The 21,972-nt window shown below is 43.1% G+C and overlaps 1 protein-coding gene across 2 annotated transcripts; it reads right to left on the reverse strand.

Annotated features, from left to right (window-relative positions):
• Positions 1-5,570: 5,570 nt before the first annotated feature.
• Positions 5,571-20,803, reverse strand: LOC118790919 (hypoxanthine-guanine phosphoribosyltransferase-like). 2 transcript variants are annotated; one of them, XM_036548061.1, is made up of 10 exons: positions 20,567-20,803; positions 12,664-12,770; positions 12,056-12,239; positions 11,341-11,406; positions 10,768-10,785; positions 10,571-10,653; positions 8,931-8,977; positions 8,464-8,540; positions 8,276-8,367; positions 5,575-5,711 (listed from the first exon to the last, which is right to left on the reverse strand). In XM_036548061.1, the coding sequence occupies exons 1-9, from the start codon at positions 20,591-20,593 to the stop codon at positions 8,320-8,322; spliced, it is 657 nt and encodes a 218-aa protein (XP_036403954.1). In that variant the 5' UTR covers positions 20,594-20,803; the 3' UTR covers positions 5,575-5,711; positions 8,276-8,319. The 2 variants fall into 2 exon arrangements, with proteins under 2 accessions (XP_036403953.1, XP_036403954.1); XM_036548060.1 differs by having other exon boundaries at positions 5,571-8,367.
• Between the last annotated feature and the right edge of the window lie 1,169 nt (positions 20,804-21,972).

The raw sequence follows: 21,972 nt of genomic DNA on the forward strand, positions 1-21,972 counted from the left end.
ACATTTTAAGTTGTGATCTCACACATCAGTGGGGGTGCAAAGACAGATGGTCATATGTGGGTGTGTGTGTAATTTCATACACGTTTTTATGCCCTTTTAAACTTCCTGTGGGTTTGAACTTCACCCCTCCTCCAAAATACACACACATACAACGCATTTAATATTCATCCGTTTATATTAATATTTGTGTATTCTGTTTGTCTTTCCAGTGTTCACTTAATACTTTAAAACACGTGGACTGTAAGAAAAACAATGCCTTCTACAATATGAGGAACTCTTCGACCACAACCCAGTTTACTTAACTCCTGTCACACAAACAAAACATCGAACATCACCATGATAATCGGTTAGATTTCACCAGCTGTACCATTAATTTCGAGTCTTGGTCAACGCAAATGGGCAAGGAGTTTTTCGTTAGATAAAGTTTCAAAGAAGTAGCCTACAATCAGCTAACTGCTGTGGTCGCACCGTGGAGTGCTGTGCCGCACGTTGTCATCATAAAACTCGTTTAGTTAGCTGTGCGGCGTGAGTGTCGGACTAAAGCAATACACACTAGGTTGATAAAATGCTCCGAGACGGGATATTAATATTGCTCGTTTATTAGAAACGTGCCACAGCACAGACAACACAACAACACCTCCCCCCTCCTACTGAACCCGAGGGGAACGTTGCATCGCTATTGCTCCCACAAAGCCTTGCATGAGACCTTACAATGAAATTTAATACGTTTTTTTACGTTTCGGCGCCATTTTCGATTGGGCTGGAGGTAAGTTTGGATTTTTTGGGAATTATTTTTCATGTTTTTTTTTTTTAACTCTCCCCCACTCACTTTCTTCCCGAGTTCTTAAAATTGCAATGATTGAGGCATCTGGAAAAATGAGATTGTTCGGGTTAAATGTATTCCATGATTGTACCTGACTAGCTGTACACTTTTGCACGCTAATTTTGCGTCTTATCCGCCAGTACCTTTAAATATAAAAGAAGGATTGAAACCGTTTAGGGAAAAAATAACAGTGGGGCGAAAAGTAAATGACTGGGTTGATTTCATTCATCCAGAATTGGCTTTCGTAGCTAGTATTTTGTATCTTCCTTCACCTTCTAACTTTTCCATATTACTTTGCTAGCTACTTAGCTTGCTATAACAAAGATTATCGTTTCGATGTTAACCAAATTTGCTAACCAAGAAAGAACTACACAAAAGACATTTTAAAATAATGTCGCTCTGGATTGTTGTAACTTTTACACCTCTCGCTACATTGGTATAATGTTTTCGATTTAACACGGAATCGGTAGGTGACATTATAAGACATATTTTGGAGTTCAGGGTGTCTTTTTCGAAAAGTATCACGGTGTTTGGCACACTCTAAACTTGATAGCTGGCTAGCTACGTTTGCTTGGCCCTTTTCCCTTTATTATAATTTAACTCGCCGATGCTTTACTTGGAAGATAATATTTTTGTATATATTTATATACGTTGTTTTTCTGGGGAAAACTTGTTCATAAAGGAGGATTACTCACCCCCCTCCCCCCAAAGTGGTTTTGTTGAATCATTGGAATATTATAACAAAAAATTATGCAGCTGAGTCGATATCGATTTCATTCGAGTATGAATTGACACGAATACGTGGTGATGGTTTTTTTGTACAAGTAGTGTGTCCATTTCGGAGATGGTTTTCGTAATTACGAGTTTTAATAGGCTTTTCAGTGTCATCGAATAAATAATTTCAACACACCAGCTATATTTAATTTCGGTGATTATCTCCGAGAGCTGCGTTATGAGTGACTATGTTGAAACCACTCTTTTTATTATTTTTATTGTAATATCTTGGCATACCGTATCTAGGTCAATATTTTGTAAATCTGTAGAAGGGGTACACAGATTTTTACAAACTAAGCGGCCTTGTTCATTTTCAGTATTTTCTCTAAGGGCAAGTCTTGCACTCAGCGTGAAAAGTGTTTCTTAAAATAGCTGTTCAGTGCAGTTTTGTCAGATGTTTATTGATACACTGTTTTAATGCATTTAATTTGTAAAAATCATATGTAAACATGGGGAAAGGTCGCCACTGTAATTCCATGATGGAAGTTATCATATGGCGTAGTAAGGGATATGTCTGGTCATGTCCCACGCAAAGGAGCTCCTAAAGGAATCGCTCACTCATTCTGTTAAGTCTTTGTGCGTTTGTTTCCCCGGGCTACAGGCGATTTTTTGATAAGGCACGCTTCGAACTGCAACATAGTATTATTTACAAAAACAACTAATTTATTAGGTTCATATTTTCAATAATTTATGACAAAACAGTGGAGCAGTGTATTTTTGTGTAGCGTATTTATATTTAATTGTTAGAGTGTGCCGAACCTCTCAGTCTCAAGGTCGAGGGATATGTCATGTCATAAAATTTGTTATTTGAGCAGTCGGGACTTGTTACTTAACAGGTGTAACTAATTTGGTGGATACCCTTGCGAGATTGCTGCTGGGATTTTAAGGGATTTAGATGAATTGAAAATGAAATCATTCATCCCCTCTGCCCTCTTCATATGCTCTGTGTAAAAGTCACCTTTGCCCTAAGGGGACTGTGCTGGGGAAGCAAGTTGAGGCCTGTATTGTAAATGGGCCTTCCTAGTTCCCTGCCACCACAGCCAGGTGTTGTTCATCCAGTGGCCAGCAGGGGAGCCTTTCTCCCCCACAGTGGCTTCCTGTAAAAGTAGGACCCGCCCACATCTCTTTCCTGTTATGAGCCCGCCCACAATTTTGGATGATGGATGGATTGGTGGTCCATATCAAAGAGGTGACCCACCATTTTAGCAAGTGAAAATATGGGGGGGGGGGGGGGGGGGTGTCATACTGCATATTATTATTTTTCCCACCCCATCTGCGCCACCGCACGCTTTCACACATACCCAGTATCTGAGAGGATTGTCCACAAAGCTTTTCTCAGCAAATTGACACCCTCGCACATGAACAAGAAGATCTCACAAGTGGGCGCAGATGACTTGGATCCATTTTCTTGAAGCATGAATTGAGTGGATATGGTGGCCATAACGTGCAGCCAACCCTTGATTTCCATGGATGTATCTTACTGATTTTATTTGCAAAGGCTTCAAGTGTGTGAATTTTTTGCTGTTGTGATTCCCTGATTGATGTTCTGATCAACTCAACAACCACTTCCTGTATGTTTTGTACACTGAGACAAGGGGGTGTGACATACAGCTGCTAACGGTCTGTTGACTTCCAGAAGTCCCAGGTTTCTGTGCTTCCTCTGCTGCTGTTAAGTAATGGTTTTACCTGAGTTTCTTTTTTTTTTTTTTTTACTATTGTTTGTCATTGTGTTGCATTTTATTTTGTCTTTTTTTCCCCCAGGTATTGGTGGTCAACTCCAAGACACGCCCAATCACCTGGCTACTGGCAGCATCCATAGAAACAGACGGGGACTCCTGACCCAAACAGGTACATTGAGTTCACAACAATGCACCTGTCAACGTTAGACCAGCCGACAAACAGACTTAAATTATCGTGTGGCTCCTTGCTAGTTTCAAGCCTTCGCATGGTGTCTCCACTGCTTTTTCACTTCAGTGACTCACTTAAAGGGCACCAGTATCAGGCTGATGAAAAATCAACTGGTTGGATCACAGTTGTCATGTGACATGTATGCAAAGTTGAGGCAACATCTGGGGAAAAACATAATCAAATTTAAGGATGTGAACCGCAGGGAAAGTGTTAAATCATACCCAGCACACACCTAGCCAGTGGTTCTTTCAAGCCAACATTCTACAGGTTTGGTTCGCTGTTGCCGTGTTTTGTGTTAATAAGGAACCTTTCAAATCTGTTGTCTCAGGTTTAGCTAAAAATGTTTCAAGCGGTGAGTGTGCATCATTCTTCAGCATAAAAATAGGAAAAGAGGAACCCGATTCTGCTGTGCAAAGGCCGTGAAGAACAGTGAGACTTCACAGAGGGCCGGTTGCGTGCCCTCGCCCGGCTCATATTAAAAACCAGTCTTGGGTGACGGCGCAGGTGACAAGGCACAAACATTGGCAGTGAGGGTGTGTGTCTGCGTATGACCCATGCCATCTGCAGTTCCAGCCATCTCACAGACGTCTCACTCTTTTATTTTGGGGGGGGGGGTCTCCTCCATTCAGTCAATCCCCCCTAGCGGCCGCCGCTATCACGACCAAGCGTGAGGCTGTTGGCACTACGACGTATTAGCCAACGATACGCGAGAAGGGATCTTCATCGAAGCTTGCGGCTGTGTGCAGACGATCAGCATTCTGCAGTTTCCGTGATCAAACTGTGCGGTTTCTGCAGTGAAGGCCACCGCACGGATTGGCCAGTCCCAAAGGGAGTGGCTGGGGGTTTGGGTGGCGGCTCACCGCGTGGGATGGAAGTGAAGAGGAGGGGGGTTTTCTCATCGATGTGGGAGGCGGATAAGCGTATGCGTGTTTTGTGTGAGCGCGAGTTGGTCGGGACTTCCCCCCCCCCCCCTCCACCCTACCGCTGGCTTACCACAGAAGCCATCATGCCTCCGCCCCTCGTTCGGTCAGGCGGGAGGCGGGGACGCGCTCGGTCCGATTCCCTCGCCGTGTCCTTCATTCTCGAAAACGGCACAACCGAAAGCAGGGTACTCCGCAGCGTGCTTCCGATGCGTTATGATCTCGGGAAACAACGCTTGTGTGTCGTGCTTAATGCTAGTCGATGCACGCGTTCATGCTTGTAGATGTTTTAAAATATTAATATATATCTTTTAAACCTGTTAGCAGTTCACCAGACAAAGTCATATTACTCACACATGAGAGTTACTCTAGAAGACACAAGGGTCGCATTTATTGGAATACGAATACATATGGAGGGCTTTATATGTGTACTTTGAGCACATGTGAATGTAAATGTGTTTGTGTCCCCACATCCATTCGTTTTAAGTGTCTCCTTAAGCTGGCTAGGTTGCCAGGTGATAGTGGGTGTATGAGGCAGTGGGTGTCTGTCTGTCGCTGGTAGCCGCTGTAGCAGCACGTCATGGTTTGTAGTGATACGGAGATGCAGACCATGAGGAGCTGCCTCTCAGGCTCCAGCACTCCTCGTCTTCACCCTCATCCCATTGGGCAGTGGGTGTGACGGGCACTCGAGAGTGACCAATGGCCTCGCGGAGAACGGAGGGCGTGTCGTGTGGGTGGTACAGTAGCAGCACGTAAATACTGGAGCCAGGCTACACCGTGTCCAGTGTTACTGTTCTGCTCCAGTAAGGCCCGGCCGTGCCAACAGCCGTTTGCTTCGCTTCTGAATGTAAGCCGAATTTACCAAGGCAGCACATTATGGACTCGCCTGAGACAAAGCTGGAATGACATATGACAATCCCAATGAAGAACTTGTTAGTTTTTGAACAAACCATATTTGTTTAAATGACTTACAGTGTAAATAAGCTAATTGGGGGTTGTTTTGCATGGGGTATTTACACATTACACCTTGACCTTACTCTTAGTTTTATGTAAGCTGTGGAAGCTCATTTTTGTTTTGGGGGGTGGGGGTGAGGTCTTAAAAAAAAAAAAACAAATATACGTAAAGACATAGATAAACTTCATCTTCATCATGTTTTTCAGACTGAATCTTTATTGGTGCAGTGTGTGATAATAGTCCAGAACAGGGACGTTGGCACGGAAAGCGGTGGGCTCTCGTGTCTCGAGGCAAAGCAGACATACAGTAGGTCCATCTCCCCAGAAAAGAACTGAAAAACAGGAAGCTGTCAGGGCACTGCAGTGTGCAGACGCCCCCTGCAGGAGACAAGGGTAATGTACAGTTTCACAGAAAAACCGCCTTCGTATTTAATCGAACTCGCTGGAAAGGAAAAAAAAAAAAACACAGAAGGTTGATGGCATTTGAAATCACACAAAGGTTAGAGCTGAAACCTGAAATGTATGTCCATTCTGTGTGTATGTCGTTTGTGTCCCTTCAGTTGGTTTACTGTAATTCCGAACTATAAGTGTGATTAAAACTGTATTACAATACAACAGTCATGTGTTTCATGCATTCCATGAAAAGGTATCATTTTACAAGCATTTCTGTCTGAAGCAGATCTATTGCAGGATGGAGACGAAATGACCTTTCACCTGTTCTTTCTGTCCTGTCCTGTCTCAAGCCTTCTGAATACATTAGGCTTTGAGACTGAGTTGGCATATGCATTATGTTTTCCCAAATCCCATAAATGTACTGTTCAAAAAACGTGACGAGGTACTTGCTTTTGGTCTGTCTTTTGCACTGTTGTTTTGAACAACTGATGCTGTTTCCATGCAGAGAAATTAAATCAGATTGGGACAAAATTTTAAATATTAGCTAGGATGTTGTTTGTCACCCCATAACCAGGTGGATATAAGGCACTACAGATGTGTTTTTTTAATCATGGAAATTATATATTTCCATTTCTACAAATAAACACTTAACTTTTTAAACTAAGTGCACCCACACACCATCTGCCATCAGCATAACCCAAAGTATGAATAAAGCATTTTCATAACCATTATATGCAACCCAGACAGCCCCCCCCCCATTTATTGTCCAGTGTTATGAGGGCAAAAACGTCATTTTGGGTCAGGGGAGGAAAAACGGGGCATGCGTTGCTATTTGGTGTCAGAGAAGGTTATGTGTGTGCGAGAGAAAGATTAAACCTCCTTACATTGCCACACTGGGAGCGGGGTAGGAAGGGTGGCTAGAAACCCTACAGCCTTGTTCCTGGACGAGCGTGGCTCGTTTTGTTCGAAGACTAGCACGGATGTTTTGAGTTTGTTTCAGAAACAAACTGAAATGAGCAGAAACTAAATGAACCAAGGCCTCTCGGAAGAGGTGGTCTCGGCTCGTTTGACAAAATGGCGGTTCTTTTGGAAAATGTTACGCATGAAAGTGAGTGTTTTGGTTCCTGGCGGACTGAGAAGCAAAATGCACATTGGTGTGCTTTTGTACAAAGCCGACAGAGATATGAAGATTATAATGAAGTTAACTAGCTAGCAGCAAAACCAGGAGAGTTAGTCTTTTATTCATAATTTCAGAAAAAATCTTGTTTTATGCTAGGTATCCTGTCAACAAGTTTGGCGTTCTGGAACAGTTACCTACTAAATAGCTTCACTGCACATTTGCAATGGTTTCTGCAAAACCCATGCCATTTTAAACAAACCGCGTATGAAAAGGCCCTGCATCCTGTCAATATATCCGAGTCCAAATCCTACACTATGTGAAAATGTTTCGGGGCAGGTAGCAAATACATACACCCCAAACTCATACATCATACCTTTCTCCATTTTATGTCACTCTCTAAAGGATATAACGATGATTTGTCACCACTTTATTGAATCATTTTTTTGAATAACGATGATTTATCGTCACTTATTTATCATCACTTTGTTCTTACTCCAGCAACGCTGCTGGAACAGGACACTTCAGTTTCAAGCACACATCATAAATGTAGGTTCAGGTGTCCAATTTTTCGATAGATTTTATCCATCTAGACCTCGACTTTTCATCCCCATTCAATAACATTGTAGCTCTATTTACACGACAGAATGATTAAGCCTGGCTTTTGAGGTAATGAAGTGATTCTGTTCAATCCTTTATGAGGTTGATTTGTAAATAACTAATTCCAAACAGTATCTGAAACGTGTGTCAGTATCCCGTGTGCAGTGATTGGCTGAACTGCCGCCATCTTATTAGCTTATTAAGCCCGCTTTGCATTACACTGTTTATCCAAAGCAAAGGCCAGGTGCCGAAAGTGGCTTCCCTGCTCATCTCAGGAATCTAAGGGGCCGAACTGGTCACACACAGGCCCATAATCTGATTTTGGGCAGGAGTAAACCAAAGCTGTTCTCTCAGCGACCGCAAAGTGATTGCCTTAAATTTGTTATTGGAGGTTTAGACCAAACTGCTTTGCAGTCTGATTGAGTTGCCAGCTGAGTCTCCAGCAGGTTTAAAAAAAAAATAAAATAAACAAAACGAGAAAAAACAGGAAGTAATCCCAGAAAGCAATCATTAAAAACTTTTAGTACTGCAAATAGCCTGATGTGGGTAGGAGACACACAGCACGCTAACTCCGACCAGAACTGCCTGAAGGGGGAGGGAGGGAGGGGGGGGGATTCGCTTGCAAGCAGCAAATCTGAGGTACAATATCAGCGCATACGTTATGCTCCCTGTATAATCGGGAACCCTGAGAGAGACGTGGGAGACTCTGGGGATCATGCGCTATTGATATGCCTAACAAATTTTTTACAAAAGAAATCACTGATTAAAAAAAAAAAATAGATTTACATCAATGGTAATGGTACACAGCTAAAGGGGAAGGGCGGTCCTCCTCACGCCTTGTATTTTTCCTTCCCCGTTTCGCTGATGACACAGATATGCTGAAAGAGAGAAAGATCACGTGATCAGAAGTATTCCGCTTTTTACTTGGCCAGATGGCGCAAACTGTAAATGGTGTTTTGTAACAAAATGCTTACATTTAGATCTCTGAAGTACTCATTGTAGTCTAGTGCGTACCCAACCACAAACTTGTCAGGAACTTCAAATCCTACAACTGAAGAGAAAAAAAAAGTTTGTGTTTGGCAGAATTGTAAGCAATGTAGGCTCGACCATACTGAATAAAAGTTTTGTCGCTTTGCACTCTGGACTCACACCTGCCCCCCTGTGGTGCATCTCTAGTACTGCATCTTTGCCACAAACTTGATTGGATCCAGAAAATATATTCTCAGAACTCGGCACTCTATCGTCTTCCTTATCCATGTATACATCTTAATGTCTTTTCATTTTCCTTAAATTAATATTGTAGTATTTTTTATCTCCAAAATATCAAATGTACCATTTTAAACACAAATGCTGTACAAATTTGTGAAACTCAAAAACATTAGCGATTTATTTTTAAACTCAGTCGAAGAGGAAAAAAAACATGGAGAAATATACAACTCACAGTCTGGCCTGTATCCAACACTTCTTGGTGTCCTCTTCACCAGCAAACTGCAAGCAGGCAAGAGCACAGGGCTTAGATCTAGTCTAACTGCATGCTGTTGTCCTGAACTCAAGTAACAGTTTGACACATTTTTTCTTGTTTTGCAGAACATTGTTTTGCTGTGCAAGTAACGAATCTGCATACTTTGTTACTAAACTTTATCACACAAAATTAAAGACAAGGCCCTTTATTTTTCATGCAAATCAAAAAAAAAAAATCACAAAGGCCAGTTCTTACTGGATTCAGTAAGGCTCTGTACCTAAAGACGAAATGATGTAATGGATTATCAGCAATGAATGAGCCTGAGGAATGTGTGCTGTAGGCTTACTTGTTTGAATTGGGTGAGTGAAAGGGGGGATGCAACACTGTCCGTACACATCGCTGCTAGTCTTAGATCTAGGTTCAGCCGAACGTCCAAGGCTTATGTGTTTTTATTATTTACGACTAATGGTTTTGCTAATCTGAAGTGCGTGACTGCCGTTACGACCCCACTCCTCTGTCTCAGTCATAGGACGAGGGCTACATATGACCATGTAAGGGACGGAGCTAACAGACGTGTAGATGTGTACGTGCGAAAACAAAATGCGTCAGATAGAAGAGGATGGCCCTCCTGCAAAGGGGCAAGTCCTGACCCACAACTTGACAGGGAGTAACAGTGAGTTCACTGTGTCGGTGGGACGCCAGCAGCCCTCCTACAGCCAGTGACCAGCTCTGCACCCAGTCTTGCTTTTGTTTGTGTCTTTGTATTTTTAGAAAAGCACAAGCAAAAACTACAAGAGTTCCCACCAGATCAGAAGAATGGAAAGGAGACCACAGAACCACCGATCCTTAGGGGTTTTCAAAAACTGGTGAGACACTCTGGCAGTTTAACCACCAGAAGTCCCAATATCTCCAAGAGGAGTTTTGCCAAACAACACCGAGCAGGTTGGGATTCCGAGTGAATATCCCCTCAGTGTTGTACCACACGGACAAACCAAAATGCCCAAACTGGGCTTCACAACTGCCTGTTAGGCATTTCAATAGAAAAACGAAAGAGTGTCAGTTTGCAGTCCCTGACGTGCACACCGCAAACCAAACACACTTTTAAATTTCGCACCACTCCCCTCCACAACTACCCCTTGCTGTGGGAAGTCCCGTTTTATCCCTTCTGGGACGTAGCTGGCGCCTACTACAGTACACGCCAAATATATAAAAGAGGAAAAGTAGGTGTGTGAAGTGTCATTCCAATCCTAACACTGCCAAACTGATGATGTGGTGTGTAAGAGAATTAAGTCAGACTTGATTATATTCAGCACAGAGGTCTATGTTTCCAATATGTTATGGGGCCCAGCTAAATCCAGCTTGCTGACACACTTACTTGTCAAAGGCAGTGGTACCTCAAAATTCACATCTTCCTCAAAAATTAAGGGGATGTCTGTGTTAAAGTGTATTGTTCAGCATAGTATCCACTTATAGTGCCCACTTTATGCTGCCAGACCTTGACCTTACAATAGCTGACAGGCATAGGACAAACCACAAAATGGGAATTGGCCTGTTAGCCATAAACAGTGGAGTTTGGGATTTGATGTGTTCTGTGTTGCCTCTCCTCCTTTTAACTTTACCTGGCCACCTTGACCATTTTTGGGTTGTACTGCTTTAGAAGCTGCAGCAGGGTCTTCATGGTTTTTCCTGTGTCGATGATGTCCTGGAAATGGATGACAAACGGGACAAATCTTTGTTAGCAAAACACACCGTCCACGTTGCTGGACTTGCTTTAGCAACCTGCCGATTTAGTAGCAAGAAATAAGTGGTTACTTACCTCCACAATCAGGACATTCTGTTTGAATGAGGGAGAGAGAGAGAGAGAGACAAAGGGAGAGCAAGCCTTAGTGAGATCAAGCTGACACACACTAAGATACTGTGTGATTATGTAACGCAGTGTCCTCTGCTGTCACGGCTAAAAGGCATTTAGCGTTGTGATCCTGCGTTAATCCCATACGCGCTTTCCACTGGCCCTCTTTCAGTGGATCACTGCGCGGGGCTGCGTATTTTGCGGCTGCGTGGGAGTCTTTGGAAATGTTATCAGTGGAATGACGAGGTGAGTGGGTTGTCAGACTTTGATCCAGAAAGTGAAAGTGGAGCATTCACCTCTTTCCAGCTGACGCAGCATTACATAGCCTTGTGTTCCCTCTGTTAACAGTGTATCGATTGTGGGTGCACAAACATGCAAACACCGTGTAGTGGACAGGGCAGTGGACTTGTGACCTTAAGTCCTCCTGGTCTGCATGCACAGAAGAACGCACGGTGTCCTCAGAAATGTGTGACGCAGTGTTTTAAAAATGCGGAGGTTCAGATGATTCAGTTGTCGGGGAATTCAGAAAAGGCGTTTTACCTTCCCCGTGAGAGTGGACAGGTCGTCCCCGCCAATCACTTTGATCTCACCCGTTGATTGGTCGTTCTGGGCAGAAACGAAGGAGAGAAGTAGAATGGATAGTCACGACATGTACATTTACATTTATTTATTTATTTAGCAGAGGCTTTTATCCGAACCGATGCACAAAAGTACATGCATGTCTGTCTTACATGCAAAAACAACACCCCCCCCCCCCCCCCCCAGACTGAACCAACAGTGACCTCTGAATCATTCGCATGAGGGGTAGGCAAATAAAAAGGAAATCAGGTGATGCCACGCAGGCGAGGGAAGGGTGGGGAGGGACACGCACTGGTCGTGTACCAGGCGGAGAAACGAGCTTTGCTTCAGACCCGGGCAGCTGGCCCTGCAGAACGACTGAGCGCTGAATCGACTCAATTGGATTTAACACAGGTCATTTGAGTTAATTCCTGGAAAGAAATGTTTCAGTGCTTCAAAATGGTTTAAATACACTGGAAGATCAATTGTGTGCAATTGTAAAGAACCTTTTGGGAATATGCTGAACGTAAACGAGGCACTGAAGCCTTGCAGCAGCGAAGATAGTGAGCTTTTTAAACCATTTCACCCATGCGCCGTTGCTGCAAGTAGAGATCTTGTATTTAAGATAAGCGTGCTACACAATGAAAGCCAAAACTTTGAAGCGGTTGAATGTTAAAATTGTTATGCAGGGTCTTACACAGTAGCTCTTGAGCCGGATGAAGTCCACTGTCATGGGGATGGAGCGGTCGCTGTTCCGGTTCAGGGCCTTGATGTAGTCCAGCAGGTCGGCGAAGAATTTGTACCCCCCTTTTAGGACGCAAAGCGCCACAATATGGTGCCCCCCCATGTCCCTCATGATCTCTCGTGCCAGTCTCTCCGTCCTGTCAGGGAGGGGGGCGAGGTGGAGGAGGAGGAGGTGTCAGCTCTCTCTCCAAATCTGCAGTTTCTTTCCAACTGCATTCAGACAAAACGTTTTGCCTAAGGTCATCTAATCTGCGTCAAGGACGGAGCTGTTCCTACAACATGCTCTGTTTTAAGGAGCCTCACGAGGCCAGCACTGGAAAATGAAGATTCAGCAGTGAAAGTGAACCGCCAAGACAGAATGCAGCACCCAGAATAAAACCCAGGAAAAGTGTTCAGCTGGTCTGCCAAAACATTTAGTAACCCACACTGCATAACCGTTTACTTGGGATGTATGCTTGGTGCATCGAATACTTTTCAAGCTCCACACAGGTGTGCAGTGGTAATTGGAAGGTAAACTGCTGTATGTTTTTTAGGAGGGCCAGATGCCCAGGTGGGACTCACCTGTCTAGGATGAGTCCGTGTGGAATATAAACCCTCTCCAGGTCTGCGGCATAGTGCTTTGGTATGCAGAAGAGGTCCAGGTCGTAGCCCTGCTCCTCGTCACTGATCTGAAACACACCAGCAGAGAGACACACACAGATCACGTGTAGTAGTGGTAGTGTAGCGTAGTGGTAAGGAGCAGATCTCGTAACCGAAAGGTTGCTGGTTCGACTCCCCGCTGGGGCACTGCCACTGTCCTTAACCCTTCAGTGAATATCCAGCTGTATAAACGGATACCATGTAAAAACCGTAACCTATGAAAGTCCCTCTGGATAAGAGCTTCTCCAGAATGACAATGTAATATAAACCTGCATACTGCTTTCTGCATGGCTGTCAGCGCTGACCAACCAGGGAGGGAAGGGTTAAATCTAAGTGCAGTCTGATGAGAGGAGGTAACAGGCTGCCGGCAGACAGAAATGGGACGAGGGGGCACGCTCTTGTCGGCTTTCGCCGGCGCAGCCGAGTTATCAGTAAGTAAACTGCAACTGTTTCTAGTTGGCCAAGGGCAACAGAAGTTAGCAGAAGTGGCGGCAGTGCGTGGAAACTGAGGGGCGGAAGCTGCTCAAGGCCCTGGGAGCGCGGTGCGCCAGCGCGCCACGCAGGCACTTCTTGGAAAGAGCCGAACCCGGCTCCAGTTCCAATTAGGCAAACTCGATTATGCCTTCCCTCCAGTTTTCATTAAGGTTAAACTCCCCCCCCCCACATGTTCCAAGACTCAGGCACTGCAGATGTGCAGTGAAAGGAAAGCCAAAAAAGAAGGGGGGGGGGGTAGAAGAAGAAAATGATGTAACTGCTTAAGAGCTCAGAGGGATTGATTCTCCACATTCTTTCACATTCAAATTGAATTTCCTGCGTGAGGGAACAGGCCCTTAGGGTGAACTCAGAGCCGCTCATTGGTGACATGTGACGGGCCCGGCCGCCCCATTGAAGCAGTTACGCCAGGGGGCCTGTGAACGGGTGTTGCATACGGAGCAAACGCGTACAAAACAAACATTACACATACATGCAATGCATTTTCAGTCGTATGCCCATAGTCATATCTGATAGAGTTGGTACAGAAAACCTTTGTGTTTTCTGGAATAATATTCAGTAATTCTCCTAAGAAGAGTAAAGCATGACATTTTTTATTTCGGGCAGAAATGATGGTATAGATGGTAAAGTGTGTTTTGGGTCCTATTTAATTGGGTATGTTGTCTATTCATATTTTATACACACATATACATACTGAGTCATATGAATATATATACAACATATATACTAGATCCTAACCGATAAATCGGCGTGCCAGCATTACTGGCCGACATGAGGTAATTGCAGATATATCGGTCTTGGCATTTATAACGGCCAATAAATGACAATTAAAAAATAAACGGCGAGACGGAAGATGGACCCTTCAACCATGTTATGAGTGTTGTCGTTGTGTAGTTTGTCCACCAGAGGGCACACTGCAACTCCACTGTTGGCAACACACGTGGTTGGAACGCCACAAATCACAACAATCTGCTGACCCAAGCAGAGTCGAGCAGAGTAGCCCACGACGGAGATCATCTGTGTTCATGGTAAGTTGGTAATTGTCACGAGAAATACATTACTTAAATAATAATAAATATCCCCCATCACTTCTCCTCTTAGCCTAAATAAGACTGACAACATTCATGTCAGCTATGCCTAGTTTTTGCTGCTGTAATGTGAAAGCAGTCAGACATCAAAATTACGTTTAACGTTATGGTAGTTGAGTGGTGTAGGCTAAGCTGTTGACAAACTTGATCTTGTTCTAGCGAGTAAACAAACAACGGTCCTATCATTTCTCCCTCGTCACTTCTAAAAATTCTCTGGCAACATTTCTTACAGGAGCTTAAAACACTGTCCATTGCTAAATTAGGTTAGCCACAAAGCTAGCTAATGCCATGTTTATCAGTGGAAGACCGCTAACGATAATGAGCAGTTAGACTATAGCGTTTAACTTATTCTGCCAAAATGAAGCAATGGTAAATATATTTGTGACTCTCATGTCTGTAGTTACAGCCGGTGCATTGGAAATTATTAACCCTTTCACCCTTGTACAGTCACACTGGTGTGATTATCTGTTTAGCACATATGCTAAAACTGGTGCGATTAGAACACTAGATTGGAGGAATTCTAGCTAATTTTAGCTTTGAGGAAACAGCGATTTAACTCTAAAAAATATAGCAAATGCTAACTGAAAACTATGAGAAGCCTAATAACGATAATGAAAGCATAACGAACCATGTAAGGTAACATGCGCGCTACATAGCATAAAAAATAAGTTACATGCGAAAAGGTTAAACCACAGGGGACACATAAATAAACGTGAGCTGAACAAGTATCTAACATGGCTTGGTAGCCAAACAAATTTATTTAGCTTCTCTTTCAAACGTGTATTGTGAAATCCAAAAGTCGCAAGTCGTCGTTGCAGACAGTCATGTAGTATTAGATGCATTCAACAGCAGCGTTTACTCCAGGTCACTGTATCAGTTTACTGCATAGTTTAAGATGGCATGATATTTTTAAAACGTTTTTGTATTTTTATACATTTAATTCTCATCAAAACTTTACTATATTTTGTTGTACTTTTGTCAAAGTACTATTTATGACAACAAACAAGTTTATGTTTAAACTGCATTATGTCATGTTATCTTGGTGAGAACTCTTAAATAACTACACATAACAAATGTTAGGGAAAATCTTTGTTTATGTTATGTGTTTCTGGGGAAAAAAAAGAATATCGGCCGATATATCATTGTCGGATTTTTAAATCCTCAAATATCGAAATCGGTATCAGTCTTAAAAATCCTATATCAGTCAGGCTTAAATATATACTACATGCGTACAGTATGTATGTGAAAGCTCCCTTAACAGCACACTTCAGTGTGTTGTCGTCCTCAGCTGCCAGGCCCAGCTGGGCCCTCTGATCTCCAGGCCACCTCGGAGCTCCGTCAGCCATAATTGAGTTAATTAATCTAATCTGTTGATTTGGCGGTGGAACGGCAGGGGTCCGCGCGTCACCCTGTCATCGTGTCCCTCTACCCTGCGGAGCCCCTGGCGCAGACAGCGACTCGCAGAAGTGCGGTAGGTTCTGAGGAGCAGGTCTCAGGTGTTGCCTCTGCCACAGTGCAGGGCGGGCTGCAGCAGAGGGCAGGTCATACAGGGTTTTTTTTGGCCATGACTGTCTGCTGCAGGTGCTGCTTTGTGAAGAGGTACAGCCAGCCTCTCTGGCAAGCTCACGCAAAGCAGGGGAAACCTCAGAGAAAGAGAGAGAGAGAGAGAGGCTGCCTTATATCGGCTGCCTCCTCCAAAAACCCAATATTGACCACCCCACCCCACCCTAATGGTTTGCTCTCCTTAAATAAGACACTTAAGGGAGGGGGCCTGGGGTAGAGTCGAAGATGAGGTTCATCTGTTCAAGACAGGTCTGAATTTGCCCAAATAAAAATTATTTAAATGTGTACTATTTCTCTTTAAAGTATTTCTAAAATATACATTGAAACTGAAATTTGTTTAGTAGATACAAAAATCAAATTCAAAGTCAAATGTGATCAAAAAAGAATATACCCAAAAAATGAACTGAAAGTATTTATACAAAAGCTTGGGTAAAAAAACTATGTTCATTGATTGAAGAGCAGTGGTATAATAGGGTGTACTGCAACATTATATAGAACACCCACCCGGTATACACAGAAATCACTGCACTGAAGATTCTACATTTCATTTACTGTTAAATTTTCATCATTTAGCAGACACTCATCCAGAGCATCTTACAAAGAACATCTTGTGCACCTGATATTCCTGTCTTTCGACAGTGCACTGCTGAGAGTTCACATCACCTAAGGATTCTTTTTTTTTTTTTTTTTTTTTTTTTGAAGTGAGTGAATTCATAACAATTACCTTTCGTCTACTTGCAAGTAGGGACTTTGACAGTTGGACTGATGCACAGTTAAACAACGCCCAATGTAAGCTTGTAAAACATTGACTTTCAGTCTGAGTCAATACCTCATGTCATCCTATGCAACAGCTAAAATGGTGGAAAGGGAGGTATATCTTGTTTCTATCTTAGTGACATTAAGAATTGTGTTTGACATGTCTAACAAATAGTGTTTTCTTGTTGGTCCTGAAGAGGCACTCAAGAGCTGGTACATGTTTGCACGCTGCACCTGGATGCAGCTTTACCCCTTTCTGTCTGACTCTGGATTTCTCTCCTGTCACTGTAACAAGCTTAGTCCAGGAAGCCTGCTAATGGTAGAAGTTCTGCAACAGCAGGAGCATTATTAAAACTTTTTTTTGTTAAACCCCAGCAGACCACTTCCCGACCAATCCCCCACTCCCACCCCCACCCCCAGCTCCTTCAGTGGAAATTCCTGGACTGTCAATGCCTCTTTCACCATCGACAGAAATGTACCATTCAATGTCAACCGAAGGCTAAATTAAAAGATGAGATTGCAGTTGTGGTTCTCTGTACCACGGTGGGAGTGTACATAATGAAATGTTCCAGTTAAAATTTGATAATGTCCCTCAAAAAAAGTGTTAAAGCTGTGTCGTGGGCTACCTGGATTGTAAGTTGCCAGGGAGTGAGTTGTAAAAACTACTCAAAGTGGTACGGTTCTTGAGTTCCTAAGAGGATGGTACAGAAATAGTTGTCACAAAACAAAAACTAAGAGCTGCACTGCTTAAAGTGGTTTGTACTGTACAGATACATCAGGGGCAACATTTTTGTGCCTTCCATGCTCTGAACCTGATCACGTCTTGTGACCACAAGTGTTAACCCCAAACCTGTGTGACTGTAGCCGATGTCTCTGCATGTGCGTATGGGTGTGACTGTGGAGAGGGCATGCAAGCTGAGGCTGGTACTCACACTAGCGGTATCTCCTCTCTGCCAAATAGCTCCTCTATTTCTCTTCACACGACACGACAGCAGCAAGAACGTATGTGCATGCATAATGCCAAGCGCATAGCAGAAATATAACGTTGGCTGAAGTTTGAAAAACCAAGCCTGAAAACCGGTTTCCCAGTAGTCAAAACTGGTGCTAAGCAAATACATTTCTCATTCAAAACTACAGATGTGTTCACGTTGAAGAAACAATGAAAAAGTTCTAACACTAGAAATGTTTAGTCACAACATTCGGGGAAGCTGTAGCCTGTCGTCTATGATAAATATGATGAACTCTAAAAATGCACTTCTTATCATTCTCAGCTATTATTAGTGACCTAAGCAAAACCGCAGTAATAATCAGCAAAGCGCCAAAAAGTTACAAGTGAAGCTAATAGTAAGGGTATGGAACTTGCATGAGGAAACCGCTTCCTCCAATGGCTTTATTTTATAAATAATGTAACGCCACTGTAAACCATCAGGGTGAAATCTGCACAGGTCAGTAGGTCATCCAGAGATCGAATCACTGACTTATCCTTGTGCATGGACCTATGCCATCACATCTAAGGTGCCTATTAAAAACGAGAGTGTTTTTTCATGCCTTGGGTTATGAATGTTCTTAAAGCCAGCCTTCACGCATGTTGCCCGCACCACCAATGGCAGCCATGTGCCTCCCAGATTGCAAATATTTCTTACAGAGAAATGTATTCATTGTCAGTAATGGATAAGGAAATTCAAACTCAGTTTTTTCTGAAAATGCCAGTCGAAAACCCGCCCAACTGTATGTGAGTGGAAAGTGAATGTAAGTATTGAGGAGTTTCTAGGAGCTTTCAGACACATCGGTGGACGTTGACTGTGCAACTCATCTGGCATCACTAACCATCCTCCCTGTCTGTCGCTAACTGTGAACACGTCACGTCATATCACCCATGACCCTTCACCTTCAGAAAAAAAGGACTAATATGGTAAGCATGCCACCATTTCTGCTTTCGTCTCTATATTAAATCCCACTGAATTCAAAGAGAATCTGCGCAGTTCACTTAAGTTGGGCATCCAGGTGCCCAGTTGCTCTCAAGTAGCCATCTCGTCGCTGTTACTTGGACTTCAAAATAATTCTAAAAAAGTACGCCTGACCATTCCTGCAATGAAATATTTGCCACATTTATAACAACATAGCAGGGCATACAGCAGAGGAAATGACTGAAGAAAAAGGACTAATATAGTAATCATGACACCATTTCTGCTTTCATCTCTGTACTAAATCCCACTAGGCTTAAATACCGGTTTGGGATTTAAAAAAGTACTCATTACATAATAGTGAAATATAGACCTGAAGATAATGGATTTTTGAGAGCCTTCCTGGATTTTCTGTCAGAGGATTTCAGTACATTTCATCACATTGTTGTAATTACTCTGACTGTAATTATTTCTGAAAGTATTTTCCAGCAATGTGGATTACTTCAGCACTGCTTGATCTGGGGTGTGGCCACCACTGGCAGGGGTATGGGGGAGGGGGGTGTCAGATGGGGGTGGGGGCTTCTGCCTGCCCCCTACACACAGAAAACCTTTAAGGTGTACCTGTTTTGCCATTCCAACAGTAGATAATGCTTCTGAGTGTTTTTCTTACTCACTTGTGAGTATCCAATTTATGTTGCTTTTTAAAAAAATGGGTGTTTTGATATTACAAATCACAATCACCTGAACTAGGTTTACTTGGTTTTGTTTACTTGTTTTTTTCTAGTTTGCTAATATCCCCTGTTCAAAGAGAGAATGAAAATTATTACTGTTGATCACTTGGAAAGAAAATGCATCCACATTTACAGTTTTAATGTGCACTGATGCACATTAAATCTTTTTCTTTTGCTTGTGCCCTATAAGAATAATGAAATGTTCATCGCGACAGAAAAGCATGTGGCGAATCAAGTGACGCTACGGAGCAATTTGAACTCTTGTTTCACAGTGATATCTGTCACCTTCGAATTATTAAAGGCAGCGGGAGCGGAGGACTCATCAGGTACAATTACAGGAGGCTAGATTAACTCAGACCACGTGATCACGTCAGCGCTATAATTTAATGCATTTGAACAATTGTGCAAAGGATCTCACTTTAAAAGTAACAGTATTAATATTTGAGTTCTACTGAATAGTTGCATCGTAAATTAAGACATTACATTTTTAAAAAAATCTGAACGGTCGTGTCCTTAATTACTGCTAGGGATGAAGCAGTCATTCTTAAATTTCTCAGCCTGCTAGCTAAAACTACTGAAACTAATGAGCCAGTTTAATTGGAGCCTAAACACACACCGTCACGGTTAAAGCAAAACTCGGAGTGTATAGCTAGCTAATGTTAACGAACTAGTATTAGAAAACATTATTTTCAGGTGGATTCGCATAACACACTAATAACAACTGTATGGTATGGAATGAAATGAAGTAGGTCTGATTTTCGTAGACTAGCTCTGCACTACGTTCGGATGCTTATTATCAGTATTTTTGGTCTACACAAATAGTTCAAACCATGTTGCTGCCTTATACTATACAAATATTGCGTCAGAGGACCTAAGTGTTTATTTCCCATATTTTGTCATCGGAGAAGCAACGGACTCTGATGTAGCCTGCTTGCAAGCAAACTAGCTAGCTAGCAGCCTTTATTACAAGTATAATGCCTTTTGCCATGTGTGTCGCACGCGTGCACCCAGGCCTCTTTTCATATCAAATCTTGTTAGCTACAAATTACAAAAAAAGAGTGCAATAATACAGATCGAGCTAACCGACGATGAACCATTTGGTATTTGTTTTTATGTTGCTATGGGTTCGGTGTGCAAAATACAATACGATCACCAAGCAAAACAGCGCGATGAAACGCATCACACGAAACGCTTTTTCGCTAAGGGGAAACCCATGTATTTTGTCTCCGTTTCTCCGACCGGTGACAGGCAGACAGTTCTCACATTATTTATAGCTCGCAACCAAACTTACCACTACACAGGGGCTGGTCGTCGCCATGTCAGTGTCCGTTCGTTGTTTACCGCGACTGCCGACTTCTCAGCTGCTGCACCCTGAACTGAAAGCTCCGATTGCGGGTGTGGGTCGCTATATTTCAGCCGGCACCGTCTCCTGCACTGACAGATTTGCGATAACGTACAGTCGGTGGGTCCTGTGACTTCGCTGATGTAGCGCTGTGTGACAGAGGGACGAATCAACAGAAGACGAAGCGCGAAGCTCCGCCCACATTTTTGCAATACACTCATTCTCCTGTCAGTCAATGTTTTTGGAGACAGAACGCAATGCGGACTTTTTCTCCCCCAAGCAACAACGTTGGGATACCTTCCCAGCTACATCTTGATAGACATTACTCATGTCTCTTCCACATTACGTGTTCGTTCTTTGTAATCTGTTCACTGTGCACTTAAAGTCCTTGACTCATGCCTGGCCAGTATGTTTAGGTAAGGGTGCACAGTTTTGTGGTACCAACAGTGCTTAAGAGTTCAGAAATATTTTATCAACAGCAGGTTTTCTGTGATACAAACTGTAAAATGTTACCTTCCCCCACCATCTTACTGCACATTAAAGAGGTGTCAACAACGGCCAGTGCTGAAATACAAATTGATAAGAGCTGTTTCAAAACGCAAGTACTAACTGTTCATTCCATGTTTTCCTTCCGAAATGCTTGTATAGGGCCTCTTCACACAGATAAGGGACCTTGAGAACTTAATTTCCAAAGCACCCTGCACAAAACTCGCCACGATCATTCTCATGAGAAAAAAACGACCAATGACCAGCCCTGGAAGACAACGGGTTCATATGAAAGTGCATGTGAGGCCACAAACTGGCTGACTTGTTTGTTCACTTCTGGAGTTTCATTTCTGACGCACTGTGCCTTTAAGAACACTCAGAGGAACGAAGGGATACAGTAACATGCAAGTTCTACAGCAGGGCGGGCAGCTGGAATTGAAATGAACTGGTGAGCTGGGCCTGGCTTTTTGCTACACTAAAAAGTTTCACACAGTGTGAATGCAGCGAGAAATCACTACCGCAAATCAGCCCAAGTTACTGGTGTAAGGAATATTGATTTGGTGGTCTGCTTGTTTGTTCTTTGAAGTTGACGTGATTAACAGGTGATGTTGTCTGTTGACTCAGACATTCATACCTCCGTTGGTGCCATGTATAAGCATACAGTATGCTCTGTCAGGATGACAGGAGTGACGGTCTTCAATATGGATTACTGAGGGACCAGCGGGGTTTGTCTTGCGATGTGTGTATGAAGACATACACCAAAACATTTCTGGCCATTTATCCTGCCCTGCTTTCCTGTGTTGGGTGATTATTTGCATTTTATTTACATTTACACTCTTCAGTAAACCAAACTTGGCTGGAACCTCTCT

This window comes from Megalops cyprinoides, chromosome 16 (genome assembly GCF_013368585.1).
Source record: "Megalops cyprinoides isolate fMegCyp1 chromosome 16, fMegCyp1.pri, whole genome shotgun sequence".
In the NCBI taxonomy this organism is placed as follows: domain Eukaryota; kingdom Metazoa; phylum Chordata; class Actinopteri; order Elopiformes; family Megalopidae; genus Megalops; species Megalops cyprinoides.